At 57.0% G+C, this 16284-nt stretch overlaps 8 protein-coding genes across 8 annotated transcripts; 4 read left to right on the forward strand and 4 right to left on the reverse strand.

Moving 5' to 3' along the window:
* Nucleotides 1-1299: 1299 nt before the first annotated feature.
* Nucleotides 1300-3593, forward strand: PHYSODRAFT_351564 (hypothetical protein; the record flags this gene model as incomplete). The annotated part of the gene is made up of 3 exons (XM_009531051.1): nt 1300-1644; nt 1748-1813; nt 1844-3593. 3 exons carry the CDS (start codon nt 1300-1302, stop codon nt 3398-3400), a joined length of 1968 nt encoding a protein of 655 aa, XP_009529346.1. The 3' UTR covers nt 3401-3593.
* Nucleotides 3594-3706: 113 nt separating this feature from the next.
* On the forward strand, nt 3707-4980 carry PHYSODRAFT_333830 (hypothetical protein; the record flags this gene model as incomplete). Its single annotated transcript, XM_009531052.1, has 3 exons — nt 3707-3934; nt 4001-4115; nt 4193-4980. The coding sequence occupies 3 exons, from the start codon at nt 3707-3709 to the stop codon at nt 4978-4980; spliced, it is 1131 nt and encodes a 376-aa protein (XP_009529347.1).
* Nucleotides 4981-5136: 156 nt separating this feature from the next.
* Nucleotides 5137-7575, reverse strand: PHYSODRAFT_510265 (hypothetical protein; the record flags this gene model as incomplete). Its single annotated transcript, XM_009531053.1, has 1 exon — nt 5137-7575. The coding sequence occupies one exon, from the start codon at nt 7573-7575 to the stop codon at nt 5137-5139; it is 2439 nt and encodes an 812-aa protein (XP_009529348.1).
* A 165-nt stretch (nt 7576-7740) lies between these two features.
* PHYSODRAFT_381789 (hypothetical protein) lies at nt 7741-8139 on the reverse strand (the record flags this gene model as incomplete). Its single annotated transcript, XM_009531054.1, has 1 exon — nt 7741-8139. A coding segment is annotated over one exon (399 nt), but the record flags the coding sequence as incomplete, so codon positions are not given.
* A 1896-nt stretch (nt 8140-10035) lies between these two features.
* PHYSODRAFT_333832 (hypothetical protein) lies at nt 10036-10623 on the reverse strand (the record flags this gene model as incomplete). Its single annotated transcript, XM_009531055.1, has 1 exon — nt 10036-10623. One exon carries the CDS (start codon nt 10621-10623, stop codon nt 10036-10038), a length of 588 nt encoding a protein of 195 aa, XP_009529350.1.
* A 293-nt stretch (nt 10624-10916) lies between these two features.
* On the forward strand, nt 10917-11294 carry PHYSODRAFT_260653 (hypothetical protein; the record flags this gene model as incomplete). The annotated part of the gene is made up of 3 exons (XM_009531056.1): nt 10917-10988; nt 11064-11129; nt 11214-11294. 3 exons carry the CDS (start codon nt 10917-10919, stop codon nt 11292-11294), a joined length of 219 nt encoding a protein of 72 aa, XP_009529351.1.
* A 95-nt stretch (nt 11295-11389) lies between these two features.
* On the reverse strand, nt 11390-12455 carry PHYSODRAFT_510309 (hypothetical protein; the record flags this gene model as incomplete). The annotated part of the gene is made up of 3 exons (XM_009531057.1): nt 11390-12000; nt 12087-12245; nt 12323-12455. 3 exons carry the CDS (start codon nt 12453-12455, stop codon nt 11390-11392), a joined length of 903 nt encoding a protein of 300 aa, XP_009529352.1.
* Nucleotides 12456-15130: 2675 nt separating this feature from the next.
* Nucleotides 15131-15652, forward strand: PHYSODRAFT_444664 (hypothetical protein; the record flags this gene model as incomplete). The annotated part of the gene is made up of 2 exons (XM_009531058.1): nt 15131-15195; nt 15268-15652. Coding segments are annotated over 2 exons (450 nt in total), but the record flags the coding sequence as incomplete, so codon positions are not given.
* Between the last annotated feature and the right edge of the window lie 632 nt (nt 15653-16284).

A 16284-nucleotide genomic window follows, 5' to 3' on the forward strand; every position in this document is an offset into this window, starting at 1 on the left:
AAAACGGAGAGGGGGGGGGGGGGGGGGGCGCTAACTAAGCATTGGTGCAGTCCGACGCTCATGCATGACCACTGCATTCGCATTGAATTCAAAGGAAACTCCGAGTGAGTGCAACGTGAGCTCACGCTCACGTGCCAATTCAATCTCACCGGTGCGACGCGTCTCGGCATTGCCAAGTCTGCAGTTGAAGCGACTGGCACAACCGAACGAACGCCTGAGAAACTGATGCCGGTGCTCTTGAACCAGGATCGGCGTGACCTCGAGCCGGACTTCCCGCCACTCATGTCTCGGACATGTGGATCAGGGTCTTCACTGCGCAGCAGCACGTCAGCAAGCGCCGCTGTCGAGATCCTACATGCGTAGTGCGCTCAGGGCCATCGGTGCAAATCAGCTTTCAGCCGACTGAACGCTCCTCGAAGGCGCGCCCGGCACCGATTTCCCACCACCCAAGCCACTGGCACCGTCAGGTTCAATCGGGGCCTGGAGCCAAATCCCGTAGGAAAGAGACTCTGCGTGGTGCTGAAGCAAGATCTCATCACGAAGGCGCCGAAGTTGAATGCAACTTGCGCGGGATCCGCTATCAACTCGCTGCGATTGGCTAAAAGTGGCCTCTCAATTCTAGCAAATCAGGCCGCCACGCGGGAGTGGGACGATTGCGCCAGACGCGATTCATTTGACTTCAGTATACATCAGCGATCCACACCGGCAGCGCGAGTGTCGACGCAAAACGTTTTCCGTACATCAAGTCGCCGTGAAAGGCGAAAACGCAATGTGTGGCTAACGAGCGCGGGCGTGGCGCGTTGTTACTGCCCGACACGTTGCCGACACTTGGGGGCACTGTTGGTCCGCCCCCCGGCTTCCAAATCGCCAGTGGATTCTGGCCAGAGACCTGGCGCCGTGGTCGCTTGAAGGTTCCCTGAAGCCCGTGCGTGTTGCTCCAACGCGTCGTGCGCTCGTTTTTTGCGACAACTGCTGGTGCCGGACTCTCCCTCTGCCCGCCCGTCTGACAGCTATACGTTATTACAGGTCGTTTGACACGGTAAATTCGAACAACAACAAAGCGTAATCAAAGGATATTCAATGAAACAGGTGCTAACACTGATGTGCGCCACTCCACTTTTTCGCTTGGCAAGGTAATTTATACGGTTCAGCCAGCGACGGCGAAACCAGGCACAAAGTATCGGCAGCCGTAATCGCCAGCAGCGCGGCAGGACAGGCCTCCCAGCCGAGCTGACAACCGCGCCACCGCCCTCGGAAGCCAGCCCAGGTCCCGACGCGCAGCGGCAGTGGCAAAGCAGCATGAGCGGCGTCGCCGGGCGGCGCGACCAGCGCGCGAGCAGCGAGACGGAGATCGAATGCGACGAGCTGCAGCCCATGACGGAGGAGGAGGAGGAGAGCGGCGCGGGCTGGCGGCGGCTGCTGAAGCTCCCGCCGCGGCCGTCGCTGGCGCCCGTGGCCCCCACGTTCTCGCTGCACGACCTGGCGCAGAAGAAGGAGGCGGCAGCGGCGGGGGGCGACGAGCACGCGCCCTCGACGCTCGCGGGCCACGTCATGTGGAGGCTCGCCATGCGCATGTCGTCCCACTACGAGAGCCGCCTGCTGCAGCACATTTCGCGCTCCATCCTCAGCCGCGGCGCTCACAAGGTAGGCAACTCTCTTCACTGGATACATTGTGCAGATTCGTAACTGTAAGGAGGTCGGTTGGGTCACGTGACTGATGGGCGGACCATGCCGTTATGAATTGCAGCATGGCGACCGGAAGCCGAGTTTCCTGCTCGAGTACGACTCGGACACTGCCGACTCCTCCTCGTCAGCAACAGCAGCAACAGCTACTAGTACACAGACTAAGCCCAGGAAGACTGTACGGAGCGCTATCCCAGGCCTGCGGAGGATAGAAGACGGTGCCAGACAGCCAAAGAACACACAACCGATGGACCCGGACGCCGCCGCGTGCCCCGAGACCAGACAGCCGTCGTCGTCTGCCGCAGCACGACCCCTCTCCAGCGCTGCTGCGACCGGAGCCGCCTCAGCTTCGTCAGCGACGGGCTCTGCCATCCTGCCGCCGATGCCGCCGCTGGTCTTCTCGCCCAGCAAAGGCAGGGCGTACAAACGCGCGCGCGTCATGACTCTGAAGGAGTACTCGAACTGGAAATACCCTGGACTGCGTCCCGGTCTTTCAGTGCGCGTGGTGCGCTCCGAGACCGTGAGCTCCATGCCTGCCGTGACCGAGTACGTGCTGCACGTCGTGGACCTGCATACCCGTGTGTTCTGGATCACGAAGAAGCGCTTCAGTGATTTTTACTTCCTTCGACGCAAAGTTCGGGGAATGATTCGACGTGCACCAGCAGCTGATGACGACGAGAGGGATTATTTACGCTTCCTGATGGACATACCGTTCCCTCGTCGGCGGTTCCGACCAGCGAGCGCTTCGGCCATTACACGCGGCATGGGCGAGATCGAAGTATTTTTGAGAAACTTGGCAGCTCTAGACCCGCACTCGCGTCTCCAGCGCAGCATTTTGATGGAGCTGCAGCTCGAGATGTGCTCTGCGGAATTTGTGTCGTCGCTGGAGAAGATCGACACGACGGGCGAACCGATCGAGCCCAAGTGGCTGACCTACGATTTGTTCCGAGTCCTCAACTGTGAAGGCACCGTGGAAGGTAGCACGTGCTACCGCTTCTTGCACGCGTTCCGCAACCGCGTGACCACGATCGAAACTGCAGTGTGCCCCGAGTGCAGCAAGTTTGAAGGAATCGAGGTCGCAGCGGCGGCAGTGAAGGACCTGCGTACCACGGTGACGAGTATCGAAAAGTACATTTCAGAGCACCTGGATCCGCAGTACGCCGACACGCTCTCGTTGCTGGAACAAAGCGTTGACGTGCAGTCCGTGCTGGACGATTGCGTGTACCACGCAGTGGAGGACACCATTTTTGTACCACTAGAGAAGCAGGTGAACTTCCTCGTGGGCACGACGGTGGATACGGAGGCCGAGCAGCGCCTTGTGAAAAACATCGAGCGCTTGCGGTGTAGGTCACAGACAGACAGCGGTATTCCGGAGCACCTGCAGTCTGATGAAGATTGGGGACTATCGTGCCACCACCTGAGTATGATTGACGAGCGAACGCTGCCCATGGACAAGATCCAGGAGTTGTTGCGCTCGGCCCTGGAGATTTTCAAGAGCTGCGGAGAGAAGAACCTCGAGTGGCGAGAAAACTCGGCCCTGACCGCAGACGACTACCTCCCCATCCACATTTACGTCGTGGTGAAGAGCGGATTGAAGCGCCCGCTCGCCACCAAGGAGCTGCTGGGTGCCATGATCCACCCGTCCCTGATGTTGGGCGAGGTGGGCTACTTCCTCACCATGTTCGAGGTCGCGCTCAAGTACATTGCCGACATGTAAATCAAGACTAGCTGAGCCAAGCTACACACACCCAACCAATTTTGCGCGACCGCGACAAGCAGCGACGTCGAAGCATTTTTCCCATTCCAAGTCCAGTATAATAGGGGATTCGACACGATGACCGCAAGAGTCAGCAGGCAGGATACAGACAGCCCTGCACGTTTAACGTAAGAAATGAGACGTACCATACTCCATGGCAGTAGCTTCGTGTCACTGACAAGTCGTCAGTCCTTTGCCACGCACTTGTGGTACACTGTACCCCTTTCCACAATATCGTCCAATCACACCTCATTCCGCAAGATACCCATGTTCAAGCGGCTCGTGCTGCGTCCGCTGGGCGCCGTGCGCTCCATCTCGGCGCGCAAGCTGAGCGTCCCAGGCGCACAGTCGCTCGTCGGGGCCGTGGCTCGCCTGCCGTGTCTTCAATGCGGCCACCAGACGGCGCTGTCGCTCTCGCGCTCCGCCGACATGGGCGACGTGCTGGCCGGGCGCTCGGACTGCGGCAAGACGCGGCTGCCGCTCGCCTGCTCCAAGGTGGGGGCGCCTCACCCTGTATACAAGACTTGAGATAATCCTCTGACGATATGTGTATGCGTTTAGGAATGCGCGGAGACGCTGGAGGAGACGAAACCCGAGGTCTTGGCGCTGTACGACAGCATGGTGGAAGACGTCGAGTATTCCGCCACGCCCGAAGCCTCGCAATTGTTCACGCAAGGTAGTGCAACATTGTCGAAGGCGTAGGATTGCTCGGACTAGTTTTTTGGTGACCGAGGTGTGGTTTGTTTCATGCAGTGCTGCAGTCGAGTCGACGGGAGAGCAGCGAGTGGGGAGGCGACCACCACCTGACGTCGTGGACGGACTACTTGAAGCTGTACAAGCCTGACGAACGCTGGCTGGGAGACGAGAGGGCGTTGAGGCTGCTTTCCTCGGCCTACTCGTACGTCATGACTCTCAGCAGGTTCCTGCCGGAGTTGATGCAGGCGGAGAAGGCAAAGTTCGAGTTGCATGTGATCGGAGCGCGCGCCGAGGCTACGATGCCTCGGTATCTGTGGGACGAGCTGTCGTTCTTCCATCCTGGACAGCAGTTTGCTATTAAGATCGTTGGAGACCACGTGCCGGTGATGTCGGCGCGGAAGAAAACACCGACGACCAGGGCGAACGAGAACGAATTCGTCGAGCTGCAGTTGATCAACGGGTTGTATCACAAGATCGAGACGAGGAAGCTGGGCACCCCGGACGCGTTCGTGCTGTACAATCCCGGGATTGGACACCCGCATCTGCGTGAGAGTTGGGACCCTACTATTCAGGCTGTGCTGGCCTCGTGCAAACCGGTGCTGATCACGTCCTTCAGTCTCGAGGACCAGCAACGCGATATTGCAGCGCTTCAGGATTTGGTCGCCAACAGCCCAATTTTTAGCAAGCACGAGCTTCGATTCCAATGCCGTGCAAAGCAGAACTCGTTCCGTAGCCTCAAGTACCAAGTGGACCCTTCCAACGTGGGCACCCCTATCCAGACGAATAGCCGCGTCATGGTGGTGCAGTTGGCACCAACTATTGGAGACAAATCATCAACATCGTGACAAATGGTGTGATCTCGGGTAACGTGTCCTTCGACAGAAAGCAGCGGCTGATGATGGCTCGTATCGTGGGTAGCTATCTTCTTCATTGCTTATACACTGGGTTTGCTAATACTATATGCTCGCTCTCTCACTCATCATGTTGGCCTACGCTGGTTCCTATTGCGTTTGCTGCAGCCACTGGCGTATAGCTTCACCGGGCGTCGTGTACGTAGACCCTGGACTTCGCTCGGCCTGTACGTACGAAATGGCGATGTAAAACTCGTCTAGTCGCATTCGCCACTGCTGGTCATCCTCGTTTGCTCCACCCGGACCGTGATCTTGCTTCTTGGCTAGGTCCTGCATTACTCGACGAAAGATTGCGCGCGAATCGTTCGCTGCCATGCCAGCAATCTCCGTCATAAACCGCTCGAACGTGACGACTGTCATTCCGACTCGGCTGTTGTCTACTGAGTTAGAGTCCCCACCAACAGTATCCGCTGACTTCGCGTAGTACTCGAAGAGCGGCCAGAGAATGGTATCGACGTCCATGCCGACGAAGCATAACCGTGGAGCTGGAGGCACTTCACTCTCAGCGAGTAAACCCAAGTCGCCGAAGAATGACAACAGCACTTCGCGAGCGGAGAGAAGGAATTCGGGTTTGGTCTGGCTGCTGGCAAGTGACCGAGCGTAAAGCTCAAGAGCGCAGGATCCCAGCAAAAGCGTGAAACCTTGTGGTGCTAGCAAACCTCCTCCAGCATCGCTCGACTCACGGAACCGATCGAAATGTGTCTGAATGAAATCGCGGGACAAGAATGCTGGGTGCAGTTTGAGATCAGTGAACATGCGGAAGACTGTAGCCGCGTTGAGGCAGTATTGGTTGCCGAGCGCGGCAGTGCGCTGTCCATCCGAGTACTGAACGACAAGTTTGAGTAGCGGAGAGTGGAAGGCCATGAAGAGATCACGCACTTGCGGGGCCAGGTGCCAATTCGCGTATGCCTCCATCGAGAACGCTGAAGTTCCTCCTGCTGGTGCAGCGCTCGGCTCAGTGCTACGTGATGTTGGGGTGGATGGATTGAGGTTTGCTGGTGCGGACGCAGTTGAGTGCGTAGGGGATCCGGTCGCTCTGTTGACCAGCTCTGGAGGAAGAAGGGGGTCGCATTGGTATTCCAAGAATGTGGAGCTACCGCTACGGGTAACGCTTCCATTCTCGCTTGCAGGGTACGTGTGCTTGAGAGAGGATTTCTCCATGACAGCGCGCTCTACGACTGCGGTCTCGTGCTCGAGTACGGCGAGCAATTTTTCCTGATTTTGGAGAATGTCGTCGCTGAGGTGACCAGCCCATGAAGCCCTCGAAGGGCACAACATCAAGCCGGTACCATTTTCACCAGCACCGTTCACACCTCGACCATTGGTTGGCGCAGTTCCTGCAGCAGCAGCGCCACGGGAGACTCCAAGAAGCGAAAGGAGACTTGACCAGAACCGCTTTAGTTGTTCGTGTTTGGTGTTGCTGGACGCGAAGAGATCCGTCAAGAACTCGTTCAGCCCCGTAACGAAGTCGGCGAAAAGCAAGCCGCGCTCCACTGCGTACGGTGGGAGGTGGCGGGCCAGCCTTTCAGCGAGTGCCTCGCGTTCAATCACCTTCTCCTCCAGCAGCGTCGAGTACTCCAGGATACGAACAAGGGAAGACATGGCGAGTCGAGGCGACGGAGTGTCTCCCTCGACCCCTCTCGTGACTCCGCCGTCATTGACAACGGCGCTGTCAGCCGCTGCGTGGAGCTGGAACAGTTCACGAAGGTTGTTCACCGCGACATCCTTGCACAATGCGAGCACGGAGAACGGCAGCGACAGCCCTTCCCACTCGACAAACGAAGTCAATTGGGTCTTGAGCGCGTGGGCCTTTTCCTCCAGAGCTACGTGACGCTCCTCCATGTGGCGGTATCGCTCTTCTTCGCGAAGCAGCTTCTTCGATAGCACGTCCACTGTGATTCGCTTGTCAAGAGAAAAGAACTGGAAGCGCTCGAGATCACTGCGCAGAACGCGACTGTAGTCGTCGAGCGACTTGGAGTACTTGTCACGCTCAGCCGCCTTGAGCTCCGCCATCTCAACTTGCAACCGGAGCTCCTTCGTGACAGCAGACACGTGCGTCTGAATGCGCCACTGCACAAGCACCGCCCGCAACCATGCGCGCTCGGTCTCGCGAATCACGGTGGTCACGAATCCGTGCTTTACAAGCTGCAGCTCGGACCCACTCTCTGTTAGCTCCCCTGTAAGACGTTGAGCTTCTTCACGGGAGGCTTGCAGCTTTTCTTCAAGCTTCGTCTTCGCTCTTGATAGCGAGAACACGCACTCTTTTGCTTCGGCCAAGCTTCCCTCCAGTTGCTGCACGCGCTCAAGATTGCCACGATTGTTGTCACGCGTCGTAGCGAATCGCCACTTTGACAAGGCTCTGCGCGTAGCGGTTTTCTCTTGGCCTAGCAGAACGAGCTGCAGTTTGCTCATCCCAAGCTCCAGCGACCGCGTCAAAGTTGCGTGCTCCCGTTGAATTTTCTTCCAAGTGCTGAAGGTTTTTGCCGCCTGGCGGTGCTCGCAGTGGTCCATGAGGCGGTCCAAGTGCATCACGCCAAGCAGAATCCGATGAGCTTTCGCTTCCTGCTTTGCCGTGGCAAGACTTTCCTGGAGCTTGTTCGTGGCTTCGGCATGGCTGTCTACTACCACAAAGCGCTTCAGTTTGTTGAGAGCTGCGGCCTTCAGTTTGAGTGATATGCTGTTGTCGACACTTGACAACAACGCCAGTGCTCGAGAGCGAGCTGTTGTGATGCCCCGAGCTGCACCAGACCATTGGAACAAGGCCGAGTGAAGCATGTCTCGGGATTTCGTACGCAGCAGACCGTGGATGATCAAGCCTCGCATACGTAGCCGCTCCTCAAGCTCTCGCTCACCGATGGCATTCTCCTTACGCTCAAGCTCCTCCACCAGCGATTCATTCTCCGCGGACAGCTTCGCCATCTTCTGGAACTTGCTCGTCTCCGAGGCGATCTTCTCCAGCAGATCTGCTTGCAGAGTTTGGTTCTGTTCCATGAGCTGCTTGGTCTGCAGTTTGAGCTGCTCCTCGCTTTTGCTCGTAAGCGCGAGCTGATCGCGTAGAGTTTTGACCAGTTCGTTGGAACTCAGCGCTTGCATCTCGTGCTTTTGCGTCTCCTCCTTGAGAGTTCGGTTCTCGCGCTCAACGGCGTCAAGCTGAAGCTGCTTTTCGCTGAGCTGCGCCATCTTCTCGTTCAACAGGTGGATCTTCTCGTTCAATTGGTGAAGACGTTCCTGGTCCGCTGCGGAGGCGTCTCGAGCCTTTTCCACCTCTGTTCGCAGCGTCTGCTTCTCGTGCTGTAAAGCTTGCTTCTCTTGCAGCAGAATCTGCTTGTCCTGCTGCAGTTGTTCGTACTCGGATAATGGTACGGAGGGGACCGAAGGAACAGGCGAAGGCGGGGTGACAACAGGTACCGTGGTCAATGTGAGCGGCGAAGACGAGAATGTGCTGGACGTCGACGACGCAATGGATGGTCGTGATCGTCTCGGTGTGGCCACGCCGCTTTCACTTACAGGGCTCATGACCGCCGACACAACTTGGCTCGAGTTTCGTCGTCTCATGGGGCTTTTGCGAGATTCTTTCCTGTGCTTCACCACGGATTCCTCGCGTCGTGATGGAGCTGCAACCTCCGCTTGCAGAGTCTGCAGCAACGTATCCAGTCGAGCGTCTGAAGCTGCACGTTTGTACCGATGCAAACGTGAAGAAGAGGATTTCTCGCGCTTGCTGCTGCTGGTTGGTGTCACGACGTTCTCTTCGGCGCGCTTCAAGTCCTGCCACATTTCCTTGCGCTTCCACTCGTCCAGCAGTCGCGACGATGTCCTCTTCGTGGTCTCGGACGAGTCCCATACCTGCGAATACGACCTGGGTCGAGCTAGTCCAGAACGACTGTCCTCTCGATCGGACTGCTGAGCTAGCTGGATCTTCGTCGTAGTCGATGCCGGACTCGCGTAGAGGCTGTTGGCTCGCTTGTAAGGTGAGGCCGAAGGTGACAGCGGCGTCAACGGGGTCTTTGGAGCGGAATCTCGTCGATCAAGTGACATGGATGTCGGGATCGGATGAATCAGTGCTGGCGAGGGCTCAGAGTGGATCGACGAGCTATAATGCCGTCCACCTTCTTTGAAGGCGGCAAACCCCGAGAGTCGCGGCGATGGCACACTCACGGCTGTGTCGCCCGTGCAGTTCACTACCATGAGGGATGGTGCCGAGTCCATTTCCAGAACCAAACTGGACCTTCGCGAGACCACGGCATTGTCGTTGTCATCTTGACTGTCATTGCCTAGGTGTTGCAGTGAAGATCGTTCGTCCTCTGACGGCCCCGCTGACTCGCCCGTGTGCATGTTAGACAGCGGGATGTCGACTGCATCCGGCAGGTAGTCATCGAGCCACGCGTCCTCAAAGTCGCCGTCGCTGCCGTCGGCGTGCTCGTTGTCTCGGTACCGACCCGAGAACCGATCGTCCTCTTCGCTACCGGGTTCATCCTCTTCGTCGTCGTCGTTGTCCGGCGCAGTCTCCCATGCCGGGCCGCCATCGTCGTCCACGTGCTGCTGGTCGTCGTCGCTCGAGACCGCGTCGCGGAAGTCCGCCATCCCTTCGAATCGATGCAAAACACGCGAACACGCAAAAGCTAAACAAGGCAGGCAGGGCCACAGACCAAGTTGCAAATAGCCTGGCAGCAGCATCGGCGCTGGAAGTGTTCAATGCTCCATTTCGGGAACGCAAACGGACACCATAGCCACCTACAACTTCAACTAAAAATATGAAGCTCTCTCTCAATTGAGGGAATCTGCTTTGACGAAAGTACTTTCTTGGTGGAATAAGGACCCAGGTCAGGCCTGGTTGTATTTTAGAGTCGAGCTGGAAGCTCGAGCTTAACTCTGACGCTAGTGGATCCATCAGCGCTAAAGCTGGACTGAGTCCCTGGTGTCCAATTCCCGCCATCTATGTAAAAAGCTGTTGCCCGAATCCACGGAGCGGGTCCAGTGGATCTCAGCCGCTTAGATGAGCTTTTTGCTCTTGAAGAACTTCTTGAGGTACATGACCTGCCAGACGCCCATGCCGAGCAGCACGACGATGGAGAAGAAGCTGAACCAGAGCACGCGCGAGTTGGTCGACTCGTTCGTGTTGCGCATCGTAGCCTCGCGCTCGCGCATGTAGAGCATCTCGCGGTGGATCTCGTCCACCGTGTCCTCCATCTTGCGCAGCTCCTTCTCCACGGGCATGAGGTGCTCGCGCTTGGCCACCTCTGTGTAGTCCTTGGCCTCCACGCCGTGCTTGAAGTCGAGCATGACGCGCACGGGCTTGTCGTTGCCGTTGACGAAGCACACAGCGTAGTTGCCGCCGGCGTCCGCCGTGAACGAGAACTTGTGGATGTCGTCGGACGACGTGTCGATGTTGGCGTCCTGCTTGAGGAACTTGCGTAGCGGATCCGTGATGGCCAGCGACACGCCCGACTTGCCGCGAACGCCGCCGATCACGTTGTAGTGCACCACCACGAGGCTGCCCTGGGCCACCTCGTCGCTCAGGCACTTCTCGGCGCGGCGCCGGATGTCGAACTGCACGGCGCCCAGCGAGGCGGCGCTCATGGCCAGCAGCAGCAGCGTCAGCAGCAGCGACGACTTCATGATCCGACTTGGTGTCCCCCCGGTACGAATTAGGATTGTGTAGCTGAAGGCGAAAGGACGACGCCAGTGACCTACGATCTAGAATGAGATGCAATTAGGTAGGGGAAGAGTGGTGTGACGCACATCATTCATCGAATTTTGACCGAGATGGACGACGTGCGAAGAGACTCACGCGGAGGCCCCGACCGGGTGAGTCTGTGCGTGGAGGAACACGTTTTTGAGGCGGGGCTTAGGCTGATAGTGTGTGCGTGGGTATGGTGGATGTGGTGGCGGTGAAGGAATGGTTCCAGAAGGAGAAGAAGCGCCTTGAAGACGAAATCCGCGAGGTGCGTGCAAGTGTCAACGGGCGCAATAGTAAATAGTAAATAGGTCGAGTACTGACAGTTGTGTCGTTGCTGCAGGAGATGCAAGAGGCCGTGTCGAACGTGCACATCCTGAACCAGAACATGGAGCACCTCAACGATGTGGTGCGTCATCAGCCGCTCTTGCAATGACCTTTGTGCTGCTACTTGAGTGCTAACTGGAGACTGTTGTCGTTTATGTACGTGCAGGGCCAAGAGGTCGTGGCCATTTCGTCTGGCTGGGTGCAGTTCTTGCGTCAGATGACTGCGTCAAACGAGAAAGCGCGTTAGGTTAGCTACATAGGCGTGTTTTTGCTGTTAGAAGGTGGATAGTCTTTAGCCAAGCCACCTATATAGGAATATGCGCCACTCGAACCTATCTTCTATTAGTGTGATTGCACAGGGGGTTGTTGCTGTTGCGCTTGCTGCAGCTTCGCCTTCTCACGCAACGCGGCGAGGACGGTCTTCTCGAACGCCAAGTGCTCTTCCAGTGAGATGGGTCCTCCGGGGAGCGTCGGCACGCTGCGCTTGGATTTCAACGCGGTGCTCGCCGTCTTGTCTTCCGCCGACGTAAACCCGTCTGTCTCGACGATATGACCTTGGATCGAGACCTCTCGCCAGCAGTCCTTGTGTCCTTCAACTCGAACGGCATTTGCGGCCGCTGAAGCCTCAGCAAACACCACCTTTGCAGACGACGTCTTCATCTTGATAGCCTCAATCTCGCCGTAAGAACGCAGCTCTCGACTCAGCGTATCGTCCGAGTGCGAGTACTGCTTTTTATCCCACTTGAACGTGACGGCACGCTGTGACTTCGGAGCGCCATTTGCCTCCTGGTATTTCTTGGCCTCAGATCGTCGCTTCGCCTCCTTGGCAAGACGCTCCTGCAGCTCTTGTTGCCTTGCCAACGCCTTCTCTCGAAGCCTGGACAGCTCCGCCTTCTGCTGCTTGGCGCTGGGCTTCCTATTGCGCTCAACGTGCTGCTCCTTCCTCAGCAACTCTGCATCAAACAACAGAAGAAGAAAAAAACAGTTAGCCATACACACCCAACAAGAGGAACAAGCCGTATAATGAACTGTACCATACCGTCTCGCATCTGTCTGCGCTTGCCATCGAGCTCCGCCTCCCGCTCGCGCTGCTTCTTCTTGGCCAGCAGCTCGCGCGACAGTTTCTTGTCATAGGCCTCCTTCTTTTTGGGGTCCAGCAGGATGTCACGCGCATGAGTCAGCTCCAGAAACTTTTGCACTGCAGTGAGAGATCCAGAACAAGGTGTTAGACGCTCTTCCGTTGGCCTCGCGATCGCAGCGACTGGCGCCTCGTACCGTCTCCGCCGCGGTCGGGGTGATGCAGGATGGACTTCTTCTTGTAGGCGCGGGCGACCTGGCGCTCATCCGCCGCGGGTTCCAGCCCCAGGATCTCGTACAGGTCCTCGCGGAACTCGTCGTCGCCTGCCATCGCCGCTTATTGCCTGCTGCTATTGCTAATGGAGTTGGGACCGAAGACATGGTGTTTGATTCGACAAAAACGGGCTCAAACTGTGGTTTGATTGGTTAAAAGAGCTCTCTACATGCTCTCGAATAGAAGACCTGCAGCCATCTCGACGTTGCCGTTGCAAGTCTGCAGCGCCTGGATCGCCTATAGTGAAAGAAAGATAACACACGTCGCAGATGTCAGCAGCAGCAACAACAAGCATGAGCTCCGCCGTCGAAACGTACCCGCTGCTCAGGGAAACCCAACGCCACCAGCTGAGCGATCTTCGCTTCGTTGCTCTCGCCGCCAGCAGGAGTAGCAGCGGCAGCAGGAGCAGGAGCAGGAGCAGGAGGAGCAGGAGCAGGGACCCGTGGGGCGCCAGTGGGAGTTGATCCTGGGGTTGAAGCCGGAACGGGGACGCCGCCAATTGTGGCCGGGGGCTGCGCTGAAGCCGCTCGGTTCTCGGACGACGGGATCTCCTGCAAGACATTGTGAGTACATTGCACGCGCCAATAGGAGGCTAAGCAGCAGTAATACGTACATGCTCCGGCAAGAAAGGAACTTCGTGGAACTGGTCGCCTTCATGGAGGCGAAGAACGTTCTTGCCCAGGTCAATGCAGCACTACACCACGTCATGAATTGGTTAGTACTACCTGCAAACCCAAACTGTGCAAGGTTGGGCTGGAATTGCATACCTGATGCCGCTTCAACATGTCCAGGCCGAACAAAAAGTCCACGCCCTGCTGGTCCAGAATAGTGAAGCTGCAGTTGTAGAACTCGTTGCCAATCTTCAGTGGGGCCATGTGCACTCTGCCGATAATTGTTGCCGTGCCCACACCGACTGCCTGTTGGATGCAAGCGATAAACGTGAGTATCGCCATTTTTTCATAACAATGCACAAAAGCGATTGGTCTTACTTGGCCAGCAAAACGCTTATCTACCAGACGCATGATACCGCAGCGCTCCGCGCAGCTCTGAAGACATCAACGATAACGGTATGTGAGCCTCCGTTTCACATACCGATGCTAGCACAACGGAGTCCCTTACCGACGACATGATGGTCGACTGCGCTCCAGAGTCCACAAAAGCCTTCACTTGCGTTCCGTTCACTTCACAGGGAATGTAAAGCATCGTAACACGCGCGAACGCTTCCGGCATCTCCTCGATAGCGATCTCCATGTTTTTCTGGACATTCGACAGGCGGATACGCTCTGCGATTTTCGCCTGCGCGTCAGCGTCGAACGGGTTTCGCTCCAGGGCTTCAATCTCTTGCTGCTCCTCGAACTTGCGGGAGGCAGCCTCCATGTGCATCTGCATCAATGCCATGCGCACATCCTGCAGAATCCAACATCCAAAGCGAAATAGGTCTGAATTAACTAAAATTGTCACAATCGATAAAATGGCCGTGACATCACGTACCGACACACTCTTGGTCTGAAGTGCTGCTGCCAACTTGGGGTTGCCTTCTTGCAGCTGCAACAATTTGTTTTAGTTTCCGCGCAATCAGCACAACACACGCAAAACACGCAAAACACTCCACTCACCTCTGCAAGAAGCTGGGGGTTCTTGTCCATAATGTCAAGGAGAATTTCAGGCGAGGCATTGCCCTATCCGTGGCGAAGCACACGGCCACAGTCACGATACAATTCTTGTTGAAATACTTCAAGCACACTCACTACCCACCGGAATTTCGTGCAGCTTCATGCCCGGACGAGCCGTGAACCCCGCCGCACTGGGCAATCCAGGCCTCGCAGCAGCCGGTGCAGCCGACGGATTGCGCATGACCACCAGCAGATCGTCCTCCTTCACACCCGCCTGCTCAAACTGTCGATTGTCACGCACCGCAAAAGCTTTCGTCAGTAACTTGAGGAGGCAAACACGTCCGCCCCATTGCATTCAATACCGTCTGGTCCAGGCGCAGTGGGTTGCCGTCCAGCATCAGCACTTGGGACGCCGCGGGGATTCCGAACTATGATAAACGACAATGATACGTCAGCAGAGTAGGCTTAATAAGCTCTGAGCCAGCAAAGGGGAGAAGCCTTTACCTGCTGCTGCAACTGCGGGGCCACGGAGCCGAGCTGCTGCGTGGGCTCCGCGCTGATCTGCGCCACCTGACTGCCGTCCGCCGAAGTCACCGTCACCTGCATGGTACCTCCACTTCCTCTCAGTCTTATTGCAAGTGCAAGTGATGGATCGACTGGATTTTTTACTTGAATGAGGTGGGTGTTTTGATTTAACCCGCTTTATCACGTGGGTGATAAACGTAAACCCTAAATAGCACAGCGGGTTAAAATAGATGCCTGATAATTAAAAGACCCATACTTCCACCCAGAAGGCGAAAGATACCTTAGCTTCGAGAAGCATACGGTCAGCTCGAGTTTCAGCCAAGAGTTGTCGATGATGACTGCTAAATAGTGGAGCTAATTGCGCCTTCCATTAGACGGAGGCGCCTCTATCCAGACTGATATCCGCGAAAGCCGCCCCACGCGCCCGCCATCGACTGAATGAGGTGCCGTCCTGGAACAGTGGCGTTCCAATCGTGGAGCGGGCCAGCAAGAGGCCAGCAACGCGGTGCGACTGGTCGCTGCGTATTTTCATTCCTCGACTTCGCGGGCTTTCGGCAAGTGTCGAGGAAGCATCGCGCAATGACGATGACCACCACCACCACATTTCGGTGTACAACGCTCGAGACGCCCATGCAGATGCAGTCCTGCCACTTGTTCTGGTGAGTGAGTGAGTGAGTGAGTGTGCAGCAGCACTCAACAGATTATCGTCATTACTAACAGCGTAACAACAGGCACAAGTCCACGCTCAGCATCGTGCTCAAGCGCGAGTTGGCTGACTGCGAGCCCAGTCGGGAGGTGCCGGTGCTCCACGTCAAGCGGTCCGCATTGTTCGGGGGCGACCTGGAGATCGACCTTGGAGGCAGCGTCCATCCCGTTCGAATGCTGCCGGTGTCGGGCAAGGACGTGCACAATCTACGCTTCGGTCTCGTGTACGGGCCCAAACGCAAGCGCGTTCGCTTCCGCGCACCTGACGTCGCGACGTACGACAACTGGGAGATGGTTCTCGAGGTGGCCGTCGAGAAGGCAGCAGCCGAGCGACCGACGTTCCCCACGTGGCCGTACCCCGGGACGTCGCCGAGTTTGTCAGCACTGGAAGACGGCTATGTATCGGAGGAGTTTGGATTCAGCGACAACGATGGCAGTGAGGAGAGCAAGCAGGGCGACTACCGATTTAGACCCCCACACGCATCACAGAACCCGATGACTGGCAGCTTCGTGGACTTCATGGACCCGCCGTCACCACACGAGAACTCGACAGGAGAGGACGACGACTATTATATCCGGACCCCGTCGACCGAGAGCGAGTACGAAATGGCGATCATGCCACTCGCCCGCGAAGCGGAGGTGACGCGGCCCGCAATGGCAATACCCAGCAGTCAAAGCAGCAAGGCCATCGTCCATGAAGAGCACGCAAGTGGTTCGAACCAAGACGTGGTCTGGTGCTCTCAGAAGCCGCACAGCACCGAGCACCCCTTCGCCACGCGGCTCCGCCTGCAGTTCATTGCGAGCCCTGAGCCGCAAGATGCCAAGTTCGCTCTCGGCGACTACTTCTCGTGGTTTCGAGGGGCTCTTGACCACAGGGACGAGCGAGAAGTGCTCAAGTGCGCCAAATAGTGAAAAAAAAAGAGTATCATTTGTAGTTGAAGTGCATGGCGTGCGTAGATGATTCGAGTAGCGCTAAGAAATAGTGAAACCAAGTGAAGATCTTTTCCACCAATCACCAGCTGTCAACCTGTAACTGCCAGCGA

This window comes from Phytophthora sojae, assembly GCF_000149755.1.
Source record: "Phytophthora sojae unplaced genomic scaffold PHYSOscaffold_5, whole genome shotgun sequence".
NCBI classification, from domain to species: domain Eukaryota; phylum Oomycota; class Peronosporomycetes; order Peronosporales; family Peronosporaceae; genus Phytophthora; species Phytophthora sojae.